Below are 14,880 nucleotides of genomic sequence, written 5' to 3'. Positions count from 1 at the left end.
CACATTTTATTTCGTCTGTTAACAAAAATGAAACGGGAGGGACTCGGGCTCTAGAGTAAAAAGTAAGTCACAGGTATATTCATGCGTACACGAGCGCGCACACAGGTAGAAAGCAAAGTTGTTGATTTAATTAACAAACAGTTCGTCTCGCAGAGATGTCGGAGGAGCGAGTGTCTGTCAGTGCGCACCCTGAGCAGTTGTACAGTGGAGCTCGTAGCCTGCAAGCGGAGAACTTTTTACTGGCACCTCCGCCAACACAAGCAGCCAGCAGCTTCAGGCCCACAGTTCCTGGGACTCTTTACTCACCTGTTTGGAATCTTGATGCTCAAACCAGAAAAAAAAAATTCTAGATTATAAAGAAAAACCCTCAGAAGACTTTACGTTTTGTTGTACAACGTTGGGTGCGGGTATTCAACTACCTGTTCCGTCTAGACAGCAAACGTTAAGCTTTTTTTTATTTTATTTTTTTTTTTCTCAGAAAGACATTTTTGAAGATTAACCGATCGTGTCTGTGTAGCGAACTTAATGGCATTTCGTGACGAAGTTTTCCTGTGCTCAAAGATTTACCTTATTATTCTCAGCGGGTTATTTTCCTTCCACGTCACCAAGGGACGACTGATCTTCGACCGTTATTTTTAAAAGACGATTTTCCTTAGGAATGATGGGACCTCGGAAACATAATGGTTTTGTAGCATTAGAGAGTTCTTCGATCTAGAACTCGGAAGAAAGAGGTGTGGAGGTATAAAAAGAGAGAGGTAGTAGAATTTTTTTAATATTTTTTTTTTTAATTTTTGGCGCTGTGGCAAAGACAGAGTAAGGGAGAAATCCGAACCCTACTGATGTATGTTTGGTTTGCTCGTCTTTAGTACGACCGCTGCGTGACCCGTGCTGATCTCACTCACAAATGGTGGTGATTGTGTGAAGAAAAAAGTGGCATTGTTGGCACTGTCTTAGTGTTTGGTACAGCAGTTGTGTTGCTTGCACATAGTCCTGGCCTGGGGGTCTGATGGCATTTGTAGGAGCACTAGGACTTGACTGGCACCCTCAGACGCACCCCTGTCTGTCTGCCAGCTTTCACTTACTATGCCTTAGGGGGCTGGAGGGTTTACACATCATTGGTCGACCTTACCTACAGGTGGCAGATATCAGGATAAGTACGTGTGTCATTGCTTCTGTTTGCAACCAAATGTCGACCAGAATAGTAATTGCTTAATTATTTCAATTAACTATTTCGGGTTAACTGTGTCTCTTGTGAACTACTATAGTCGTAAACTTAATTTCAGGTTATTTTTAATAGCAGAATTATTTCAGAAAAGCAAAACTGTTAAGCAGGAAACCAATTTCCCTATTTCTGTACATATGAATGTTTCGATGCAGTGCGTGAATGACAAGGGCTAAAGCAACTAATATCTCGGATATCTCGTCTGTCAGACATATATATATATCATATTCTTACTAACATATTTCACTCGAAGAGTTCCAGTTCACCATTTAAGAAAAAAAAAAACCCAAGAACGAAATAAAAGGATGAAGACAGAGAAGAAAAAAAAAAAAGTCTCTTGTTCCTTGTCCCATGTTCCTGGCGATCAGAAGAGAAGGCGGTCATATTTGTTTTGTGTTGTTGTTGTTAGCTAACAGTTGTCGTTACACACTGTGCAACCCGCGAAGTTTTTGCCGACAGCAGTTGCGAGCGCGCATGCGCAGATGTGGATTGAGTAACTCAATGCACCAGCAGCTGCAAATGCGCTCGCTATCGCATGTAGGCACGTGCTCCTGAGTAGAGTGGCTTGACGTGATCACATACAGAAAAAACAGACTGTCTAACTCAAATCTGGCCAGGTTTCGTGATGTTTCGGGTTTGTAATTTTTGGTGCTTGTAGAGGAAGAAAATATTTATTCTCCTTCACTCGCTCTCTTTCTCTCGTCTTTTCACTCGCTCTCTTTCTTTTTCTCCTCGTTTCACTCTCTCTCTCTCATCGCCTCACTCGCTCTGAGAGAGGTTTACTTTTCGATGAACGGTGAACAGGTTCATGGGACGACAAGTCCACGTCTTCACGTTCTACGTTCTTCCTCTGGTCCCTGCGACGTCGACCTTCCTTCAGAGTACCATGAAGGGCTTCGATGTTGTCGATGACTTCGATGTTCTCGGTGCTGGTCTCTATTCCATATGAGCTGGAACTATTTGATGGTATTGGTCTTGCATCTTTCTGTTTGTGTCGTATCCAAAGCGCGTAGGCCTTCCATCGAGTGAAATAGAAGCGTTCAGGCTACGATTCAGTCGAAACACTTCTTTTGTTTCTTTGGTTTGTCACCAATCTCTGAAACCTTTCTCGTTTAGTGTCGTTTGGCTTTCCTCGAATTTCTGGGAAAATAAGTGGCTCTTTGACATGAAAATTAACCCTCAAGAGGTGGCGCAGGTGACGGGAGCCACCTGTGTACGACGGAGGAATGGCCAGATGAACAGTTTTGGTACCTGCCTGTCTTGGTCTGGTACCAACCCAGGTAAAGACCTAAAGCAACAGGCAAAAAGAGTTAGATGCCCAACCACATTTCTGAGACTATGAAAACACTGGAATGATCTTCAGAATTTGCTTGGTCTTGCTTGTGGACCTCAAAGGTCCCCCGATGCGATTTGGGACAGCTAGCAGCCACTCAGTGTGATGTGAAGTCATATAGAGAACATAGTCTTTAACTGCCGTGCTGTTTTATTAAAGCCACCTTCGTACCTGTACATGGACACATACCCTCCTGTGACAATTATGGTGTGAGAGGGTATTACATAAAGTACTGGCAAGTGTATGCTGGGTGCTGGCAAGTATTTCAAACTAGGGCACACAGGTATCATGGACTTCGTGCACGAGGGTATTATACTCGGGGTGCAGGCGATACTACAGATAAACTGCTGGCGGGTATTGTAGACTGGGTACACGTGTGTGCGTGAGCACGTGGTGCACGGTTTTGTGCAGATGCTTACACCTGATGAACTGCACGTGCGTGAGACAGACAACACGTGCATGGCCACAAAGGTGCGTGCACCGCGCGTGATGTATAGACTTGCCGCACACTTTTCTCTGCCACTCACTCCTCGTAATGTTGCATTCCGACCGACTTCGCAAACACCATCAACATTATCGCCTCTTCCTTCGTGTTCGTCCTATTTTTGTTCACTGCTCATTCGAGCTGCTCACTGCTTGTTAGAAGCCTGAAGCCCTCTCCGCTAGGCGTCAAAGCTGGATAAAAATCTACATTCCTTATTTTTCCTGTTAAGAAAATATAAACAGATCAAAGAAAGCAAAACAAATTTCACTTGATAGCCTCCTTTTTAGAGAGTGAAATTTTATTATGGAAAATGGAGAAATCTACATTACATGCGATGATTACAGGTATTAGAGAGAGATTTGAGAAATGAAAATTGATAAAATAGGATTTTATGTAGGATGATCGTGTCGATGGGTGTTATCAGAGAAACGTAATCACAAACTAGTTTTGGAGTTTCACAAGATTACCGGAGTGTGAAGAATCCAATATAAGCAGATGAAAATGAAGAAGAAAGAGTGTACGTCGAGAGAAAGTGAAGAAATCAGCTTAATCAGATTGAAAGTGAAGAAGCAAGTGGTATAAGGTCAGATTCATGACTGAAAAAAATTATTCAGAATCATTAACATGAGAAACGAATCAGGAGGTAACAGCATTTGGTAGAACATTGGTAGCAATTGTACAAAAAAGAAATCTTCAGAGTTGAAATGAGGTGGACGAAGGGTACAGATCCACCACCACCATCCTATGTGGGGGATATGAGGTGGAGTGGGGGGTGTTGTGCATACAGAATAATCATGCCTGACATGACTGCATCTGTCCTGTACAACACAAGCAGCGCTGCATCTTAATCAGTTTGTCCCATCTTTTTGTTTGCGTCTGTCATGTCGGAAAACGAGATCCTATCTAGGCATTGGGGAGGATGGATGGGAGGATGGTAAGGCTGGAAGCCATCTCCATATGGCTCAAGGCTCTCGAAGCAGCCCCTCATTTCAAGACCTTGAGTTATAGTTCCGAAACTGGAAAGATCAGAATAAGGCACGAAATTCCTTTTTTCAAAGTGTCATCAGCTAAGTTTGGACTCGGGTACATTTATCAGCCATGTCACCTGGACTCTCTTCGTTGTGTGAAAATATTTCTTCCTTATTTCCCCGCCCCAGCCACCACACCTCCTCACTTTTCTTCCTACCTTCCGTATTCGTTTCTGCGTTTCTCTCTCCCTCCGCCCTTTAATATTTTACGAGCGTCGTCACGTGTCATCGTCACGTGAGAGACACGTGACCGCACTCGGTTGGCTGGCAGTTTTGATCTGAAGGTGAGTTGGTGCGATGTTTGATGGTGTGTCACTGGCGACGCCACTACACGTGGCGGAGGAACACGAGTGCGGAGGAAGGACTGAGTGCCTACGAGCCGCAAGGTGAGATTTACAGCCTGCAAAGTCGGGGCGCGCATATTTCACCCTCGCTTTCAGGCCATGTTGCCATTTTGCGTCAGAGGCGGTGCCTGACCACCCAGCTCCCCCTCCAGGCTCCCTACCCACCTCTCCATCCCCACCCAACCCCAAGTCTGGCGAAATGGCGACAGAAGCTGATTGCGCTGCTACGGTTTCGTACGTCACAAACGTTGCCGTTGCCTTCTTTGGTGTTGATGGTGTGAGAAAAAGTAGTGGATGTTGTTGGTGATGTTAGACTCGTAACTACAAGTGTAGCAGGCATTACGTGACCTTACTGAAGTTCCCCACAAGCTTTTCTTTCTTTTGATGTGACCTTTGACCGCTTGCAGCTTCTCCTTTCAATCATATGACTCATCGAGTTGGTCTTTTTAAGCAGACCTGACATTAGACACAGGTCTATGTAATCATATATATATATTCAGACGGCCTTAACAGCAAAAGGAGCAGAGCCCTAATCAGCGAGCAGAGGAACAGTTATTTTTTTTTAAAAAAGCACATTTATTAAAGCATGGAGGGAAAATACAACTGCCTTAGCCAACTTCCAAATCAGGAGGAAAGGTCTGAGGCACGCTCTTACATTAAGACAGTGACGTGTCCATGGGTGGGGTATGAAAAGAAAAGGTTCTCCCATTACAATTACAAGACAGGAAGATAAAGCAGCGTGAAGCATCAACGTTCTCCGAATCATGTCTCTCTTGCTTCCACTAATAATGTACACATAAACACCATAAAGTCATCAGCAATGGACGTAGTCGTTAATTAACAACATAATCGAAGACTAGCACCCAGCTTGACCCCCATCTCAGCCACATGGACGTCCCCCGGCCATGAGTACTAATGGACATGAAGACCGGTCTGAGAGAGCAGCTTCTTTATTCCTTCTGACAGGTAACCAGCTGTTACAAGCCCTTACAATTACACCGCTTACCTGGGCCGCCAATTATCCGCGTGCTGTTCTGCAATATATTTATGCCGTTTAATTATTTGAGGCTGACTGGCGGTAGAGGCTGACAGGAAGCAGGGAGAGTTATCGGAACTTTAGAGACGATGCCAGGTGGGAGGCTCGCAGGTGTTCGTACCTGTAATGACGAGTTGGGTGCGTCGCTCTATTTTGGCTTTCGCGCCACCACGTGAGTCGGAAATGAAAGAGTTCCCTTGAGTCTAACGGGAAAACAAAATGTAAAAATATAAAAATACGCTCATGAAGCAGCGTGAAAGATTTTGACAGCAAATTTCTAGAATTAAAGTGTCTTCTATGAAGAAAGTGTTTTAATGGATTCGTCGAATTAGCCGAGCTGCTTAATAATAATAATAATAATAATAATAATAATAATAATAATAATAATAATAATAATAATAAAAATATAAAAAAGAGAATGCTCAGTGCTTGATACAAAAACTAGATTACTAGATTAATCTCTACGATATGAAAGAACAGAAAGACGGGAAACAATGAGGATGAATTCTAAAAAATAGAGAAGAAGGTACAGCGATAACACGACGAAAAATAATCAGCAAATGGATGTCTGCGGGATAGACTAGGAGGTATAAAAGGGAGAGGGCAACAAATGGCAAAACCTTTATTTACGAGGGTAATAGAATAAACAAAGGTATTGCTTTGATGCATGCAGCCCTCGATCTTCATTACCGCAAAAAAAGAAATTACAGTGATAAAATTAGATTACATGTACAAAGATAGCTGTTATCGTATTGACAGGGAAGTTTTTTTTTTTGAATAATGAATGTTACATATGGTATATTTCATCATGGAGCACCTCGCACGAGCACCCACGCACTTATGTCATCGCTACACACCGCGTTATGTCGCAAAACCTCAGGGATCCACCTGTAGTAACTGCACCATGTGCAGGAATCTGTCACACAGGTGTTCATGTAGTTCTGTCCTCACTGTGCAGGAATCTGTCACACAGGTGTTCATGTAGTTCTGACTGTTGTCACACAGGTGTTCATGTAGACTGTGCAGGAATATGTCACACAGGTGTTCATGTAGTTCTGTCCTCACTGTGCACTATGTCACACAGGTGTTCATGTAGTTCTGTCCTCACTGTGCAGCAATATGTCACACAGGTGTTCATGTAGTTCTGTCCTCACTGTGCAGCAATATGTCACACAGGTGTTCATGTAGTTCTGTCCTCACTGTGCAGCAATATGTCACACAGGTGTTCATGTAGTTCTGTCCTCACTGTGCAGGAATACCTGGCAGAGAAGAAGTACGTGCATCGCGACTTGGCGGCGCGCAACGTGTTGCTGCACTACAACAAGGTGGTCAAGGTGTGCGACTTCGGCCTGTCACGTGACATCTTTAACGATAACCAGTACAAGAAGCTGACCAACGGCAAGCTGCCGCTCAAGTGGATGGCCATAGAGTCCCTGAGAGACCGCGTGTTCACCACTCAGTCCGATGTGTGGTCGTTTGGTATTCTCCTGTGGGAGATTGTGACTATGGGTATGTTCTTTTACAATATTCTTCTGTGGGATAGTGTTACTATGGGTGTTCTTGTACACCACTTTCTCTATGAATTTTAAGTCAGATAAAATTATTCTGAGTAAATATTTTTCTAATGGAAAGCTTGCCTTCCGAAAACTTTGACAAGAGGAAAGATTTTTCTTCTTTCCGTTTATTACATAATCTGATGTATTTCTTCATATTTTTTCTTTTAGGAGCTTCCCCGTACCCTAACATAGCTCTTGCAGACCTGTATTACGTATTGTCAAACAACTACAGGATGGACAAGCCCAGCAATTGCTCTAATGAACTGTAAGTTTTTCTATATTTTTTCTTACTAATGTGATAATATGCTTGATAATTGTCAAACATTCCCAGATTCAGGCAAACTATGATTTTTTTCAAAGAGTAGTGCATGTCCTATATATTCGGAGGAAAGGGTTTATTTTCAAAAAATAGAAGACAAGAGCTTGTTTTGACAGCAGATGATGGGGTCTGGTGCAGGACACGCTTTTAAGCCGGACAACTGAACTTATATTTGATGATTATTGTCACTGACTTCTAGAGATAATCCAACCGTCTAGCAACGGAAGACATGTTGTGACCCTGGTTCCAAGAAGGAAGAGTGTTATCCACTTTCTTGCTTGAAAGGGCAGTTGCTGATAAAGAATCGTTGATCAAGCAAACAGCTTGCTGTGCCAGAAACCACTCTAACCCCGACTTCTCTCTTTCGCTTTTCCATAGGTACGCCATGATGCGAAGCTGCTGGATGGAAGAGCCTCTGGACCGCCCCTCCTTCACGGAACTTCGTGAGCAACTGGAAGAGCTTATGTCTGAGGACAGAGACTACCTCGTTCTGGAGGACATCGACGTCCCGTTGTCTGCCTCCGAATCGTCCTCCAATCCCACGGTTCCAGAGATGTTCTCTGGCGAGCTGTGTCCTTCGCCCTCGGCAGTACAGACTGCATCGGCTTCCTCGTCTGGATCCGGGTCTTCAGCTTCGGCCGCGGCGTCTGCAGCGCCCCCCAGTTTCCTCCGACAAGGTCCACCTATACGGAGACTTCCCATGACGATTGATGTGTGCATTCACCAGAAATCCACGGAACGCTTAATGCGACCCAGTGAGAGTGACTCCAGCCCCTTAGGAGTATAAACAAAGGAAGAATACGTCATTGGTGGTAGGGACCGGCAGGGAGACATCAGGAACAAGAGATGAATATTGTTTTGTTGAGGTTGTGCTGTAATTCTCCACCCGCCGGGACCTAATGTACCTCAAGTGATAATAGAAAAACAGGAATGGCTGGTTTTTGTTTTCAGTGGAGAAAGTTTATAGGACTTGACATTTATTCAAGGATTGTAACCGAGACTGAAATGCGGCAAGGGGCACGAACACTGACATAAACTGACACCTGGGCTGCGCTTGTGAGTTATTTATTTTGAAAGTGTGCGGAAAACTCTTTTACACTGGCACTCACTCGTGATAGAGCTTTTTCCATAAACTTTAGAGTATTAAAGTTGCCTTGCTTGCCAGCTTCAACGATGGTCAAGCTTTCACTCCTGCCCTGCCGTTACCGAAAACTTTCTATTTACAGTGTGAAACAACGTAAGTGGTGACTGGCCTGAAACACAACTTCAAGTGTTGCTTTATTGATACCATTGAACGAAATCGTACAGAATTTTATCCTGCTCCAAAAAAAAAAAAAAAGACCTACTACGCTGATTGAAATCCCCGGAAGTACTATCTTGGGGCAAAGGTATCTGAATTTACTCCAACGACCGTTTAGTGTGCTCGTGATAACAGAGAAGAGTTACACATTCTCTTTGTTTCGTACATCTTTATGTTTGGGATTTGCACACCTTATTGTGTGTATACTCGAGCGCATTACGGAATGAGCAGGACAGACCGCTTGACCACGAACTTTGCGAAACCTTGACATTTGCATAGTGTACAGCCACGACTAATAAATTACCTTCAGAAGGCGTCAAACGTCACATTAACAGCTTGTCGTCTGTCAGTCCCAACGGCAATTAACTGAGTACTATCATCAAGAAAGTTTATCAGGAACAAAAAATAACTGTATTAAAATCGTAGAAGACCAAATGCCGCATGAACATTTCAGAAACGTTCTATGGTAAACTTCGAGACTGACGTACCAAACGGGCTTTGGTTCCTGTGTCAACGGTAGAATTAATGTCTGGCATCGAGGCACTGCCTCGGAAATTGCCTTCATGTCTGCTCAGAAGACAAAAGATATTCAGCAAGCCACGTGTTCCTGGGTACGACGGAAGCTGCAAGCAAGACACACTCGGAAACATTTTTGGAATCGTTCTACCCGAAAGCAGTGACACAGCCAGTTTGGAAAACATTTCATCCGCGTTTTAACCTTCCAGCAAAGGTCTCTCGGGAAGCAGAAAATATTTAGCGTATTTACACGAGAAAGACACAGTTAAACAGGAGAGGTGGAAAGAAAGAACAGATTAAGTTGGTCAATATATTTATTAAAAGGAAAAGAACTGGAGTTCACTGTATGTTGCCTTTCTCCCTAATGAAATATCCTAGGGGGTGAGGGATTGCCGTTTACCGGTAATATCATAGTTTTCTTTGTCTTCATTGCAGAATTTTTGCTTTCATTAATCTAGATCTCCACCACAACAACAACAAAAATTACTCTTTTCTTGAATTTTTACGGTGTTGCTCAGAGTTTGAGGGCAAATAACCGGCCAGAATCTCTGTTAAAGCCTTCTTGAACCTCCTGCCCACAAAAAATAACCCAAGCTATTTCTTTTGGTGAATAGAGTGCATGTGATGACCACTGCACTGTTCGGACCCCAAACGGGGTTTCTGCATCCTTCTGTCCAGCCTCTCATTCGTATCAGAGTGGTCTTCTATTTTTTTTTTCTTCTTTTTAGCGTGCTTTCCATAGTGACTTTTCTGCAAAATCTTGGCATACATCCCTATCATGCCAGACTCATGCTAAGGATCCAACTCTGGGGACCGTCTGATAACACCCAGAGTTCTTCTCACGTGTAGCACGCATAATGCGTATATACGCAGACTTCACGTGATTGGCCAAGTTCAAAGACCCCAGCCGATAAAAGTTTTGATGATCTACACAAACTTCACGATTCGCGCGGACTGATTATTTGCCAGCATGAGGCGAATAGAATGCATCCTTAATGTCAACTGACTGGCAAACTGGCAAACTGGCAAGTCAACATGGTGGTAACGATGAGGTGCACGACTACCCCTAGAAGGGTGGCTCAGGGTGTCGCAGGCCGGTTAAGCTGCAAGATCACGGGTGGAAAGTGTTGAAAGACTTTTAATGAGTTCACAAAGATTACGAAATGATGTTACATTATTTAAATTTTAGTGACTAAAAAGTGTTTGCCAATGTGAATTTGTTTTGAAACCTGTTGTAATATTTTTGTATATAGTCTGCAACAATAGCGGCTCGTCAGTCTGTTTCTTTTTCGGAATGGCGCTGACTGACTCAGGCTGTTCAATAATACAAGTGCTACAGATAATGCTGACTGAAACATCGTCATCGAAGTCTCCAAACTGTGCAGTGATGTGCAGCTTTGCCTTATACACAAGTCTATTTATTCTTCAATCCGAGCCGGTTGGTTCCACGAGCTGACGATGTGTGTTAGGAGTGCAAACGAGCGGAACACTGAGTTCAGGTGATTCAAACCTGCAGGATGCCATTTGATGCGTTGACTGCGACTTGGAACGATGTGTTGTGTGATATTTTTACGTTGACCATATATGTCCATGCTAGGTCCAAATGTTTCTATATATTCTAGACTGGCTACTCAGAGGTATACACGTCTTGTGTGTTTGTTCCTAGATGTACCGATACATAGCACTGAACGTGTCACGGGTGTATATATATATTGTCAGCAGAATATTGCATCTAATAACTTTCAAGATTTATGTTCATGTGTTTCGATGAATTTGTTTTATTCTCGGACAAAAAGTTTTAATTTTACTGATGTAGATCTTAAGCTTAGGGGCAATAATTCTCAGAGTACCTCAGCGGGAATCGGAGTATTAACACTTTGCCAACAGCGCATCGCTTTTTGGTTGTATCGGTCAGTGATAATTTTCATATCATCAAAACACACATCTGCTCTAGTTAGTAGACTAGAGTCTTCCTACGCGCATATCAAAACTGTTTTCACCTGCTTCATATTGGGCATGAGGTGGTTTATCTCTTACGGGTTTGTTACATCAACGGGAAAGCAAAGATTTAGCGAAGGCGAGGACTTCAAAAACAAAAGAACGAACAAAAAGATCCTTACAAAATAAGCTTGGTTTTTATTGAAGCTTGTCTTCTGTGCCTCCACCACTCCCTCACTTGTTCTCTTTGCTGTATTTTTAATGTCGATTACATACCTCCTTCTCTCTGTCTGCTGTCTTACTTAGGTTTTAATTTCTGAGTTTTTAATTGGGAAATTCCACCTTATAGGTTCATCCTTTTCAGAATGATCAATTGTTTACATTACTAGCGTAGTTCACTGCCGATCTGACCCCGCAGAGTTCATTTCTGTATAGGTTGATGCGATGTAAGATGATGCCACTCTTTCTTTGCCGCGTTTGCATCTCTTACAGTATTAGCGTTTTGTTCAGGTGGATAACATTTTTCCTTGCTATAATGCTCAGTCAATACTCTTTTTAATACTCTAATTAACGAACGTACAGTTCCCAATGATAGAAAGTGAAAATGGTTTATGCTTCTAAAGTTAAGAGTGAAGCTGAAGATACAAATACGACTTTCACATTTCGAACGAAAGCAACGGTTCGTGTTCTACCCTACTGTCATTATAATGTGTTGTCCATACCCGTCCTTGCACCCTTGGGGACTGTTGCTGGCATTTCTACATCTGGTTTCCTGTAGCTTGAGGCGCTACGACGATTAAGTGTGTGTGAAGAGCAAGACAGCCTTCTCTGACAGCTATGTGTATAAAGATGACCCGAGTAGCCTTTGCTAGTAGTGTAGCTGCTGTGATCAACTGAAGAACAACATCGAAGAAACTCTTGAACTGATGGTTGCTTTTAGTTCTTTCCTGAATTACTGAATTATTAGCGATAGTTCAAAACAATGTTCGGTACGCAACAGATAACTTTGGTGTTGCAAAGTTTAATACTCAACCTATACCCTCCCATGCCATTACCTGCATAAAACTACCGTAAATCATACATATTGCACAGCTTTTCCTGCTTTTCTAAGATCAGTGACATTAAAAATAAGAAAAAAAACCAGATGTGAATTTCTCTATATTTCTGGAACTACTTTAACTTTTAATTAGTGCTTTATACAAGAATATAAAATATTTTTATTGGTTAACTTTTTCCATAAAACTAAAAAATCTGAATAATTTGTAATTTTCGTGGCAAAGTATTTGCATACAAAATGAGATGTTCCACATTTTAATTATCGATTCCTTCTGTTTGTCCTCTATAGATTTTTTTTATTATTATCTTTTCAACGGGTATATAGTAGACATGCCACTCTGTTTCCGTCTGAAAAACTTGTCTAAACGAACAGCACTGTTTCGGGTGGTGTACATAAAACACTCACCCTCACCCCAACCACTACCCAAGCTACCCCTACCCAGTGTTTGAATAGCCCTTACTCCTGTCCTGCTTGATCCACTTTTTGCACTAGGTTTTATTCTTTCAAGTCTCTCCGCTCCCCGCAGCTCTGTCATTCATTTCTACCGTTCCCTGCGCCCGTAAGACAGGTGTGTTCTGTAACAAACGTCTCATGATTTACCCGTTAACTTGCTTGTGACAGCGGTTTGAATATTAAACAGTATTTGTTTAGTAAGCGCTGCCAGCGTGATCAGTATCCCACTGTTGTTCATGTTTAAAGAATGACGACCTTTGAACCAAATATAGTCAGACACATTTAGGTTGATGGTTACGAGTCAAGAGTTCAATAGGTGAACAAATCAGCTTGTACAAGATTAAGAAAAGTGTCAGATATAGTATTTCCGTGGAAATTCCACTTCCTAGTGTTCCCTGAGAGTTTAAAACAATCTGACAATCTGGCAAATTTTTCTACCCTGATGCCTTCTCTGGTTCGCCCCTAAATCTTTTCAACCAAACCCTTGAACGCTGAAGCACAGGACTCGTCAACAGCATCTTACCTTATTTCTTCCCAGTCTTCCCTAAACAAAAAGGGTGCCTCCGCACTCCGCCTGTCCCGCATTCGGCTTAATAATTCTTTCCATACCGTCTTACCATCTTTCATCCACAGCTTGCTTCAGCACATCATCTGTTCTCCCGACCTCCTCACGCTTCTCCTCACCCTTCCCCTTCCTCCAGCTCGCTTCTGTACATCATCTTTTCCCGACACCCCAATATCTTTCATCTCCTCGTTAACTCGTCGAATTTCATTTCTTCGCATCTTATCACGGTAAGACATCAAATAGTTTACATCTCCTATGTTCACTGATCAACTTGTCCTATCTACACTATGTTTTTTGCCTGGGTTTTCGTTCTTCTTGTTTAATTTAGTTCCTAAACATTTCATCACACGACATTTTACACATGCCTTTCCTCCTGACACATCGTCATCGCCCAGAGCAATTTCTACTTTTTGGAGGAAGGGATTTATAATGAACTCACCAGATTCTTTACTCATTGTCACTCATGATCATTGTCACTTCAATCGGAAAAGTATTGACACTTTTGTATCCGATCCTGTGCTTTCGTAGCCTCATGGCCATTTTATCTGCACCACTTTATTTTAGGTGATCTCTTAAGTTTTACCCATTTTTTAAGCCAGAAACTTTTTTGAAGGCATCTTTTTTTTTAAAGTCACTATTGTTACAGCAAAAGTTAGTTTGGAGTTTAATCATGATGAAAATCTGTAAAGTTCTCCCCTTCACCGTTATACGTTTCGCCTGGATTTCAGACAGTAACCGTGAACGCTCATTATTAACTGTGATTTAATGAATATTTTGCTTTATATCGAGAATAACTAAACCTGCCAAACATCCGAAAGCACAGTGTATGAAAGTCTCCGTTATAAATACTGGACACACCATACAGGGCACAAATAAAATGTGATCCACAGTGTTCCGCAAGTTTTTGAGAAGAAGCGTGTTTTAAGGATGTTTACTTCAGATATTTGCCGTCTACAGAGCTCATGTTGTCCCTGCATACAGTAGCAATGTTATCATTCTGGTCAGCCTGCTGTCTACAATACCGTCTGATTCTTGTATAATGTTAAGCATGCTTTAGTTTGTGAAACTATCCCTCAGCGAAAAGTGAGTTCTTGGTGCTGAGCGATATATTTATTTTATTTAGGTATGCCTTTGTACTTTTGTTATTCAGAATATGCCTTTCGTTTGACGATTTTTCGCTGAATGCGGTGATAAGTTGTAATTATTTGTCTTCATTCTTTGCCATGCGACTCATCAGAATAAATTATGTCAATAGCAGATTTCAAATGCCTTCACGTGAGAAACTGCTTTTAACGATGCGTGTAATCTCTGAGGTGCTGGAAGGATGCGTGTGACAGTAGCAAGTCTAATAAGGCGCAAGGATTTTCACTGAGGAGTTTGCAAGGTAGTGGGTGGTAGAGGTCAAGGTAGATTGCAAAGGGAAGCACAGGAAGAAACAAAAATAACACATGCCCTCTCTCTCTCCTGTTTCCTATGTTTAATATTTCGACAACTAAATATAGAACACATGCAGCCTACACTAAGTGTACGCAATGTTTATTATCTCTGCTAGCGTAGAAGATGTTTGCATTTCGTCTGTACTTTTTGCAGTGAAATCTATGTCATCATGTCTGTGTGCTTTGTAGTTATTCAGTGCATGCAGTGGCAAGGGCGAAAAAAAACATAAACTTTGTTACCATCAGTCGATCTGTCTGCCAGGGGCGACACGTAATGGCGGCATATAAGGTCG

The 14,880-nt window shown here is 42.3% G+C and overlaps 1 protein-coding gene across 1 annotated transcript in view; it reads left to right on the top strand.

Annotated features, from left to right (window-relative positions):
• Positions 1-14,410, top strand: part of LOC112570062 (fibroblast growth factor receptor 2-like) — a 29,250-nt gene extending 14,840 nt beyond the window's left edge. Inside the window, exons 7-9 of the mRNA XM_025248267.1 lie at positions 6,701-6,956; positions 7,172-7,268; positions 7,701-14,410. Coding sequence (XP_025104052.1) covers positions 6,701-6,956; positions 7,172-7,268; positions 7,701-8,109 — 762 coding nt within the window. The 3' untranslated portion in view covers positions 8,110-14,410. The remainder of the gene's footprint in view (positions 1-6,700; positions 6,957-7,171; positions 7,269-7,700) is intronic.
• Positions 14,411-14,880: the final 470 nt, after the last annotated feature.

This window comes from Pomacea canaliculata, linkage group LG8, assembly GCF_003073045.1.
Source record: "Pomacea canaliculata isolate SZHN2017 linkage group LG8, ASM307304v1, whole genome shotgun sequence".
Taxonomy (NCBI): domain Eukaryota; kingdom Metazoa; phylum Mollusca; class Gastropoda; order Architaenioglossa; family Ampullariidae; genus Pomacea; species Pomacea canaliculata.
Note: the sequence above shows the minus strand (reverse complement) of the source record. Positions and strands in the feature narration are given on the sequence as shown.